The sequence below is a fragment of the Hydra vulgaris genome, chromosome 03, assembly GCF_038396675.1.
Source record: "Hydra vulgaris chromosome 03, alternate assembly HydraT2T_AEP".
NCBI lineage: Eukaryota > Metazoa > Cnidaria > Hydrozoa > Anthoathecata > Hydridae > Hydra > Hydra vulgaris.
In genome coordinates this window covers 8,304,580-8,315,578 of record NC_088922.1, presented here as the reverse complement: position 1 = coordinate 8,315,578, position 10,999 = coordinate 8,304,580, and the positions used below count along the sequence as shown (strand labels likewise).

The 10,999-nt window shown below is 29.0% G+C and overlaps 1 protein-coding gene across 1 annotated transcript; it reads left to right on the top strand.

The window, feature by feature from the left end:
* Nucleotides 1-31: 31 nt before the first annotated feature.
* Nucleotides 32-3,438, top strand: LOC136077924 (uncharacterized). The gene is made up of 6 exons (XM_065792246.1): nt 32-720; nt 813-890; nt 1,191-1,244; nt 2,264-2,344; nt 2,687-2,791; nt 3,116-3,438. Exons 1-6 carry the CDS (start codon nt 105-107, stop codon nt 3,250-3,252), a joined length of 1,071 nt encoding a protein of 356 aa, XP_065648318.1. The 5' UTR covers nt 32-104; the 3' UTR covers nt 3,253-3,438.
* Nucleotides 3,439-10,999: the final 7,561 nt, after the last annotated feature.

The following is a 10,999-nucleotide window of genomic DNA, read 5'->3' as shown; positions in this document are numbered from 1 at the left end:
ATAAAAAACTTAAAAAACCAGCAAACTTACCAGTTGAAAGTGATATTATTCTTCTAAGAAATTTTACTATAGAAACAATAGATAAACTAGTTAACGACAAGTTCATGATGTGGGATCTACATTCATTTGTTTTGTTAAGGAACTGTACTTGTACAAGGTTAACTTTATTTAATGCCAGGAGAGGTGGTGAGCCAGCAAGGTTGCTTTTGACTGATTGGAAGGAAGCAGATGAAGGGGCATGGGTTGATCAACAAAGAATTAAATCTTTTTGTGATGATTTTGAAGATAATCAGATGAAAATAACCTATCAGACTGGAAAAGGTAATAATCATCTTGTTCCGATTCTTTTTCCAGTTGATACAATAGCAGCAATGAAAATTTTGTCTGACATTAAAATTTGTAATGATGTTGGAATTAAAAACAATAATCCTTATGTGTTTGCAAGTGGAAAAAGTTCTGATAGCCATTGCTCTGGTTGGCATGCACTTACAAGCATATGTGAAAAATTACCTTTAATAAATAAAACTAGGTTAAATGCCACTACCAACAGACATAGGCTGAGTACTCTTATTGCTTCACAATCAATGATAGAGAGTGAACGCAACCTTTTTTATGAGCACATGGGGCACAGTGAAGCAATTAATAGAAATATTTACCAAGCTCCACCTGCCATCATGCAGCTCATCAAAACAGGAAAGCGATTGCAAACCATTGATGAAGGTAAAAATCAATCTAAGTTTTAACAAATTTAAAATGTTTCTTCTTTTTAAAAATTTAAAAAAATACCTACAGTTTAAACAATATGACATTAGGTGAACAAAGCACAAGTAATGAACCACAGATAAAAATACAAAAGACAAGTTTGATCAATCATCCTCCAGAAAATAATGGTAAATATGCAATTCTTATCAAACCAATAATTTTCTTAAAATTACACCCAGGAGTTTAACTTAAAACAAAACAAATATCTATACATAAACAAATTAACTATTTTAGTACTTTTTATCATATATGTAACGGAAGTCGTAACAAAGTCTCAGAGCTTCTACTTTGTTACGACTCAGACAACTTTGTTTAGTCTCAGACAAAAGAAATAAATAAACAGGAAATAACAAATATTTTATCACAGCATTTGTATTTAGAAATTTGCCAATAATTATTTGAATTATATTATATAAACTTTTTAATAGGTATTACCAGTTCCTGTAAAGAATTCCAATCTTGTTTAAGAAACATGACATTAAGTATGATTTTTTATGTTTATATATATATATATATATATATATATATATATATATATATATATATATATATACTATAGCATTGCTGTTTTAAAACATATTTCATAGTATTATGCATAGGAGTATGTATAATTCATGAATGAATGCATACACCATTCTTCAAAAGAGATTATAACATAAAGTGGGATTAATGAGAAAAGCACAAGCATTTGCAGAATCTTATATATATACATAAAAAAAAGTATGTACCTTAAAAAATATCAGAAGCATCACAAAAACACATCATTTATGAATATTCAAATAATTTGACAATAAACATTAAGAATTTGAATATGCACAAACAAGAAGACATTTATAAAATTAAAAGGTATACAACACTAGTGACATATTTTCAAGTCAGCATATTATAATTCTCTCTAATATTTCCTTGCCTGTATTATTCACTATATAAAAAGCCTAAAGCTATTATTTACAATAATCAATTAAATGTTTAATAATTAAGCAACTGCAATTTTCAGCATCACAAGTTGTTTTATTCGAAAAATTAGAAAATGTTACTTTCTTTTAAAACTTGATTTTTCAAAGAAACTCTATACTAGAACTTCATTGATATTAATAGTAAACAAAAACTTAAACACCACACTCATACGCATGATTCCTTGTAGCTCATCAGAATGTAAAAAAAGCTTCAGAAATTTGCCATCTTACCAAAATCTTGTAAATAGAATTACACAAAGTTGCTTAAGCAAAAGTTTACTTGCTGTTTTAATTATTCTATTTAATTATTTAGGTACAAAGATTTTATAAAGAGAGAATACTAAACTTTTATTATTACTAGATAATGGTATTTTATTTTGAGAATGTCATGATCAAAAGCACTCAGTTCCTTTTGATTCTTTGCAGGCTTGTGTTAAATAACTATCTAGTAGCAAAATTTTTGTTAAACTGTGTATATATATGCAATAAACATTTCAACTAATTTGGACTTGAAATGATGAAATTTATTTTGTTAATTATCACAGAGGGTGATTTAAAAACGCCACTTTTTGAAACAGATGCGAGTGATTCAGATGATTCAAAAAATGAAATTCACAGAGAGAATGGTAACTATGTTTTTTTTTCTAAAACAAAATAGAGTAAAAAAAATAAAAAAAAAAAAAAAAAAAAAAACAATATAAATTTTAAACTTTTCGCATCGAATAATATAATAATTTCAATTGCTATGCATGCCATTTTCATTACTAATTAAATTACTGGAAATAAGTCTTTTTCAAAAAATTGATTTCTTATGACTTTTCTAAATCATTTGTCAAAAATCTTACTTTGCATTCAACAATACGTATAAGCGACTATTATAATAATATTAAAATATATTTAACTATATCAATTGAACTTTGTAAAAAATTATGCAAAATTATTTTCCCCAGTAATGCTTTTAATTTTAGAGAATAAAGCAATAAACAGAAACTATTGTCGTTGGACAGTTGAGTATGAAGACCTGTTTTTTAAATGGTTTCAAAAATACTTGGACAAAAAAGCTGGTTGGCCAGGTATTAGTTTTAAATAGAATATTGTTAGTATCTTAAAACCAATGAATTAGAAGTTTTAGCAAATTCACCTAAAAAACAATTATACCAATTTGGTGTTTATGTTACCTAGCAACAACTAGTTATAATGAAATCCTTCAATTAGGAGTAGTACAAATCGTATTTCTATATTAAGTTAACTTGACTTTTATTGAAAAATCGGTTTTTAAACTTTAACAAATTAAAAAATGTAAAGCTATATTTTTATAAAATTTCTAACTAATGTACTTCTAAGAGTAAGCTAAATTTTATCAATAAACAAGCAATAAAAATGATATTTTTATTTAGAGCGTGATTACATAAAAAAATTTCAAGAACTCGTACCATACTCATACAAAACAGTTAGAACAAAAGTAAACAACGAAAGAAAGAAAAGATGCAACTCAGTAACGCTTCGCAAAAAAAGTATGAACATCAGCGTGTGAGAATATCCTACTTCAGCATTTCTCTTTTTTTTCTTATGTTAAATATTTAACTAACAAACCCTTAACTTATATATATTAATAGTATTCTTAAATATTTCGATTTTTAGCCTATTTTGTTTTATTCCTTAAAATTTTATCTTTAAGGAACTAAATAATGGAGCATATTGTCATTTCCGCATATTAAAAGTTATGTACAAATGAAACTAAAAAGTTAATTTTGATTAGTTAAAAGTAACTCTCGTTGTAACATGTTATAATCACATCTTAAAAATGTTTCTCAACTAATTTTTTTTGTATTTTTATTTCCAAGATATGCATGTTTAAGAATAAACTATTTGGGAATGTTTCAGTTAAATATATAAGGAAATACATTTGTCTAAAGTAGCTAGTAACCATATTGTTACTCTGACCAATTAGTGTAGAACATATTTACGTTTTTTCGTAATAATTAATGAGTAAAATAAGCCAACATTTATTTTTTTTGTTTTATTACTTTAATTATGAAAAAATGCACATTTTAATATTTTCATCCTGCATTATGATAATAATTAAATATTAAATAAACTAAACTTTATGTATTACTTAGAACTTTTTGATAAATTTTTATTTTGACTTTGTTTAAAGACAATATTGTTTATTCTTAAGATGATGTTTATAAGCTTTAATTTACCAGATGAATGTACTTATACTTTTACTGCTATTGTGTTGTTTTTAGTATAATTTTATTTTGTGTTGTTCTATTGTTATACTTAAAAGTAACCTATTTAAGCATTGTTATCTATGTGTTCAAGTAAAGCCTACTATATTTCTATATTTTTATTTGCTATTTTTGTTTTAATTCAATTCACCTCCCCAAGGTCATTGCAATCAAGGAGGCTACTTTAAATATGGTTACAACCCTCTCTCAACTTTATAACTCCGAAACACAAACCTTGACAAACAAGGCCGCTGCGCCGATAAACAAGTCGAGTGTGGTATTACTAGGGACATGGTGAGGATCGAACATCACAAAATAAAATTATTATAAAAACAACCAAGGAGTTATTAGAGACTGGAGGAAAAACGAAGTTAAAATACATCATTTCTCAAGAAACAGTTGTAACATAATATTCTATTAAATACTGTGTAATTATCATAATTTAAAGTTAACTAATCACATTTTTTTTTAAACAAAAATTATTCAATAATATTGTATCAAAACGTTATAAACAATTAATGCATTGCAAATAAAAGATAGAAGTTTAAAAAAATTTGTAAACATTATTTAGAGTTTGTTTATTGATATTTTTTGCTGCGCTTTTTGAACAACTAATAATAAATTTTTAGATAGGAATTTAATTAATAAATATTTAGATAAGAATTGGTAGTATTTTTGCCGGATTTACAAAAAGAAATTTTATATTTCTACATTTAGAATATAGCAATTTGCTTTAAAATCCACCAAAAATACTCCGACACAAAATAAAATCTTGGAGGGATTTAATAAATTCCTGGCCGATATAACAGTTTTAAAAAACGTAACTAACCAGTAGCTGGACAGGCAAGCAAAAAATAAAGTTCAAATAGGTTGTAGAGATTTACTAAAACTTTGATATTTATACCTATAATTGAGGGAGGCAAAAAACAATTACTTCACCTTAATCGTGATTTTTGTTTAAATTAACTTCTTGATTGATCTTTTATTTTATTAATCCATTTCGACTACAGCTTTCAAAGCTTACTTATTACGTTTTGAAATTTTTCATTTCTTTGCAAATTTTGACTTTGCGCTATTTTGACTCGCTTCTGGAATAATTATACTACAAAGTAACGCATATTAAATCCATTTTTGGCTTTGTTCTCCCTCCAACTAAACCTATGTTCTCCCTCCAGCTACCTCCTTGAAAACAACTTAATTATTATTTAATTAATTATAAATAACATATGGTTGTTGTTTAGATATCTAAATTGCTATTAAATTAATAAAGAATTCTAAGTAAACTACTTATGATTGTACCATTTTCTCTTAAAAATTGAAATAAAAAGCATTCCTCGAAAATTGAATCTATTTTTTGAAAGTTTTCTTTTCATAGTAAAAAAAACTAAAAAATGTATACTTTTAAAAAATGTATAGTTTTTCTAATATCTTTTAAAATAATGATTTGGCTCTGATTTGAGTCCAAGTTTTTGTTTACCGGTACTGATTCCATGCAAGATTACATGATTTAAAGTTGTATGGTTTTATATTTTCAATATTTCAACAATTAGTTAATTCATTGGTATCGGCATTGATATCAACTTTTTCCCATCCATCGGCAACAGTATCGGCAAAAAAAGTGCTATCAATACATCACTACCAAATATACCGGTATTCGCCAGTACAACCCCAAAAAACCAGTAAAATGGGGATTTTAAAACTTTGTACGTTCTGTATCATCAGACATTATCAATGTTTTTTTTTTTTGTATTCTGGCTCCGTTGACAACCAAAAGTGCTCGGGTTCTTATGTGGTACGTAGATTAATCAAAACACTACCAAGAAACCCAAACTTTAAGCTTTATTTTGATAATTGGTTTGCTTCAATATCATTGTTTCTTTCATTAAAGGAAAAGGGATTTTTAGCAGCAGCCACCCTTCGGTCTGATCGAGCAAAAAGTTGTCCATTGCCAATGAAAGAGATCTTAAAAAAACCGTAAAAGGTAGCCACATTTATTCAAGTTGATACTAAGAGTGGCTTAGCAATTACTAAGTGGTATGATAGTAAGTGCGTTTTAACGATTACTAACTATTGTGAACCACAATCAGTTGGCAAGGTAAAGCGATGGGATCATAACATAAGAATATACATATTACATTAGGGATACATAAGAGGTTTGTTGAAATTAATTGCTGAACTGTTGTTTAGGAACATAATAAATTAATGGGTGGAGTCAATCTTTTTGATATGTTGATAGCACTATACAGGAAATCAATCAAAACAAAACAATGGTATCTCAAGACCTTATTTCATTGCGTTCATATAGCAAAAGTAAATGCTTGGCTCACCTATCGACGCCATTGTTATCAATTAAAAAGACCTAAAAAATGTCAACTTAGTCTATGACAGTTTACAGTTTCTATAGCATCTGTCCTTGTTAAAACAAACATCATACAAAAATCTGTTGGTCGACTTTCTTAAAGGAAATCTAAAGTTGAATTGCCAATTGAGCAAAGAAAACGCCCTATGCATTTACCAGCCGGCGATGCTCGGTTTGATAGCACTAGTCATTGGCCAGAACTTCGAAGCAAGAAGAACAAATGTTGTTTATGTAAAGGTAGAACAGGGAGAGTTTACTGCAAAAACTGCAACTTATGTCTGTGTTTAAGCAACGCCAAAAATTATTTTTATAATTTTCAAAATAAATAAAGTGTCATGCAAAATCGTAAAATAAAATCTGTTACGGTTAGAATGGGGGAGGCAGGGGGAGTTATGCTATTAAGAGGTGACATTTAGAATATTTATAAACAATTTTTTTTTTAATTTTTTTCCATAACTTGTAGTTTTCTTTAAAGGAAGTTTATTTGTACTATTTACTTTTATTCCGAAAATGTTCAGTGTAAACATATGGTTCACCGTTACAAAATTTTGAAAAAAATTCAATTCGCTTTTCCCGAAAAAATTCTTTGGAGGGATTAAAGTAGACACATTCCTGATTCCAAAAATGTTAAAACTGAAATTAACGAATTACGTCCAACAAAAAAAATTGCGATTTTATTCTATAAGCACATGACACAGAAATGACAGCACACATTTTTTTTTGCATTTTTACAACATATCTAATTTGAAAACTATACAAAAATAAAAAAGTAACGCTAAATCTTCTTATTTGACTAATAACTTATTCTGAAAACATATTGAAGTAAATGAATTCTGGTCTTTGTTGGTTTTACATGTGTTTGCTATTGTAGTCCACAATGCACGTTTTCAATTTGCTACCATAGTTAGTATTACTTGCGTCTCTTTTGTGTCTTTTCCAGTGTTCAGCAAATGAGAGGTGAAGAGCTTCTGTTTGCTGCTCACTGTAAGGTCTAAGTGCAATGTGCTTTATTTCAATAATTCTTTGATGTGAAAAAAGACTGTATGTACCTTCGGCGTCACTGAAACATTTGACAAGGCCAGAAATGAGGTTCGAATTGCATCAATTTTCACTGCATAGTGTGGATCAAGCTCTTGTCTAAAGCAGGCAATCACAACTGCTCCAAATTTTCAAAGGGCATCAATAACACCAATGACTTGGAATGCACAGTAAGTTTCTGCTAGTTTTTGAAGGAGATAAACATTCTTAAAAAGCTTGTGACATTCATTGCCAGCAAATTGACATCCATGATGGGGTTGTGGTTGAATGTTTAGGAGTCTTGGTCAATCATCAGCTTTGGGCCACAGATAATGTTTGCAACCTTTAAGTCACAAGAAATGAAGAAGTTTGTAGAGTTGATTTGAATCAATGAAAGCAATTGTCTGATGTTTTCATATGTTTCTGACATGTCTTCTGCATCTTTATGATGTGGTGCAGTGAGCGATTGCTTGCTTGGGGGAGAGTGACAGGTCATTGCAATGAACAACATTTTTTGACTTTTTGGTGTTTGAAGCTTTTTCAGTTGACACATCAATATCAGTTTGTGTGAAATGATCGGATAAATGTCTTACAAAGGCACCAAACTTTGCATGAAAATTGCTTTCAATAACTTTTGTTCTGCTGACTTGATTGATTGTTAATGCAAGTTTTTTATCACCAGAGTTTGACAAATTAGTATTCACCTGAACAGTGACAAGGTCTTTCACTGCCACGATTGGAGCATTGTCAAAAACTTTTTCGGCACTGGAAGATCCTAAAATATAAAACAATTAGTCGAATAATGTAACAAAGCTTTACAAGATCTAAATTTCATTTAACCAATTTGACAATAAGTTTTAAATAATGTGGAGCTCTATTACTTTTATAGTCAATTTTATATCTTATAAAATTAAAATGATAATAACAACTTACCTTTTGTGATGGGGAGAGGTCTTCCACTATGTTGTGCAACTCTGATTGTTCCATGTGGAGATGCATCTTTTGAAGAAATCACTGAAGATGTAATCTGTTCTGCCAATGTTTGGTCTTTTGTCACAAGGGTTTGCATATTTTTTCAAAATCTTGCCTAATTGCACTTATAAGGAAGGTGCCAACAAGAGCAGGACATTCTGAGCATCTTCTGTGCGTTTTTGCTGCTGCTGATGGCATCGGATCAGTACTTCACTCTGCAATTCTTACATATTCCATTTGGGACTCGAGAAATCAATTGGTTTATCAAGTAGAGAATGAAGTTTTTCAATGATGAATGTTGTTACTTGTCTATCACACTTTTGAAAGCACAAGAAGCAGACAACCTTTTTATTGTCTGTTTGTGATCTTGCAGAATTTGGCCAAAAGCCGTTTTAAAATTCACCAAACTAAGCTTTTGAGTTCTTTAATTTGAAGTAGCACTTTCCAGAACTATAGTTTGAGCACATTGCAGGGTTGTGCTGTTAGTATTTGAGTCAAATATGCTTATGGTTTTAGATATAATAAGTGAATTCTTTTACATAATTTTCAACAGAAAAACATGCAAACTGGATTTCCTAATATACTGTAAAACTATTGCCTGTATTTTGTCACAATCAATTTGATGCAATGCTTTGCAATCTGATTTGGCGCTGTAATTAATTTAAAAGTCATCTTTTAGTTTTAATAACTTTTTTAATAACTGTAAAAATGCAAAAATATTGTTCACTGTCAATTCAGTAAGATCTGCTAACAGATAATAAATTTCAAACGCATTTTTTTTTCTCGGACGTAATTTGTTGATTTCAATTTTTACATTTTCGGAATCAGGAATGTGTGTACTTTCATGCCTCTAAAGGGTTTTTTCGGAAAAGCGGGTTGAACTTTTTGTAAATACTGATAGTAACGGTGGGTTACCATCAGTATTTACAAAACTGCTAACGTATGCGCAAAAATTTTTTTAGATTTGAAATGAGTATCATAAATCATGAATTTGTGCCAAAAATTAATTTTTTACTCAATCCCAAGACATAGTGAGGGGTAATGGGTTAAGCCAATATCATTTGGCAGAATCTCCAACGGTTTACCTTTGCATGCGTTTTTAAAAACTACGCTTTCGCAGAGCTGTTCAAAACAGCTCCTGAAAAGAAAAGTACGAAGTTTTTATTTACAAGGAAATAAAGCTCTTCTTTGCAAGATGATAGATCTTGAACTTTGCTTAAAAAAATTACACAATTGATGCATGATAAACCGAAAGTCACTTAACCATTTAAAAAGTAAAAAAAAATTTTTGTGCTCTTTGTTCCAACTCTTAAAAACGAGTTGAAATAAAGATCACGAAAAAGTTTCCCACGGTTGGGATCTTGATTAATATTCCCAAAAAAATGGTCTTTAAAAAATTTTGCAAAAAATTTAAAGCCTTCAATCAATGATAATATTAAGTGTTGATGACAAAAATGACAAAAAACATCTACCCATCTGCATTTATGAGAAAGAAAAAGTAAAAAAAAAATAATAATCTTAACTATGGTAGTAAGAAAAAGTTTCCGAATCACGACGGTACCCAATAAATTTTTCTTGCATATCGGAAAAAATGTAGTTTATTTAGCAAATTTTTTGTTTCTTATTCAATGAGGCAATTATTGCACAAAGTAACTAGATTGGAAAAGAAAGAGGGAAGTCATTACCTTTACCGGTTTTTGGAATAACCAATTTAGTTATACTAATCTTTTCCCACATTCAATACCTCACTCCAAAATTCAATACCCAGTCAATTTGAGAAGATGACTGAAACTTAGGCCAACTTATTTTGGAGGGGGGGGGGGGGAGGGTTCTGTGCTCGAAGCATTTTATAAAGATGAAAGAGGGTATTTTTCAGGTCCCCACACATTTAAATACCAGTTTACGTTTTTTTTTTTTTTTGTTAATATTATTTTACTTTTTGTCTTTTTATGTGGGTTAAAAAAGTTAAAAGTGTTTTTTTAATTTAAAAAGTGTTATACAATTTATCTATTTCGAAAAGTACACTGTAATCAACAAAAGCTTTATGAAAAAAAAAAAAGCTAGCAAAAACGCTAAAAACAAAAGTAAAATCACAGCCCCCCGCCCCCTTGATAGGATATTCATACTTTAAAACGGAATGTAGAGAAAGTTTGTTTCATGAAATATTACAATTTATCAGGAAATAATTATAACAACAGTTATAAAAAAAACTGACCTAAAAAACAAACTAAACTATATAATTGGTGATTTAAACTTAAATTGTTTTGAATACCACATCAAGTATACCACAAAAGTTTAAAACAATTTATTTAAAAATGGAATGTTTCCATTAATACATAAATCAACTAGAATCGCCGAAAAAACAGCTTTGCTATTTGATAACATCATAACAAACGATATTTTTAATGAATCACTAAAAAAGGGTATTATTAAAAGCGACATCTCCGATCATTTCCCTATTTTTTTCTCTATAAATTTAGAATCAAATGAAATACCAATTAGCAAACAAATCTTTTTTAAACGCATCTACAACTAAGCAAATTTATCATGGTTTTGGGAGCAACTGTCATTCCTTCATTGGAAAAATATAAACACTTCATCTAACTTTAACTTAGCTTACGACCAATTCCTAAAATCTTTTTTATGAAATATATGATGCTAACTTTCCAAAACGTAAAATAAAATTAAAACCAAAAAATAAA

Coding starts and splice junctions, on each gene's coding strand:
- LOC136077924 (XM_065792246.1), top strand. CDS start 105: ATGATGTGGGATCTACATTCATTTGTTTTGTTAAGGAACTGTACTTGT. Junction 1,245..2,263: donor TTTAAGAAACATGACATTAA/GTATGATTTTTT, acceptor TAATTATCACAG/AGGGTGATTTAAAAACGCCA. Junction 2,792..3,115: donor CAAAAAAGCTGGTTGGCCAG/GTATTAGTTTTA, acceptor ATTTTTATTTAG/AGCGTGATTACATAAAAAAA.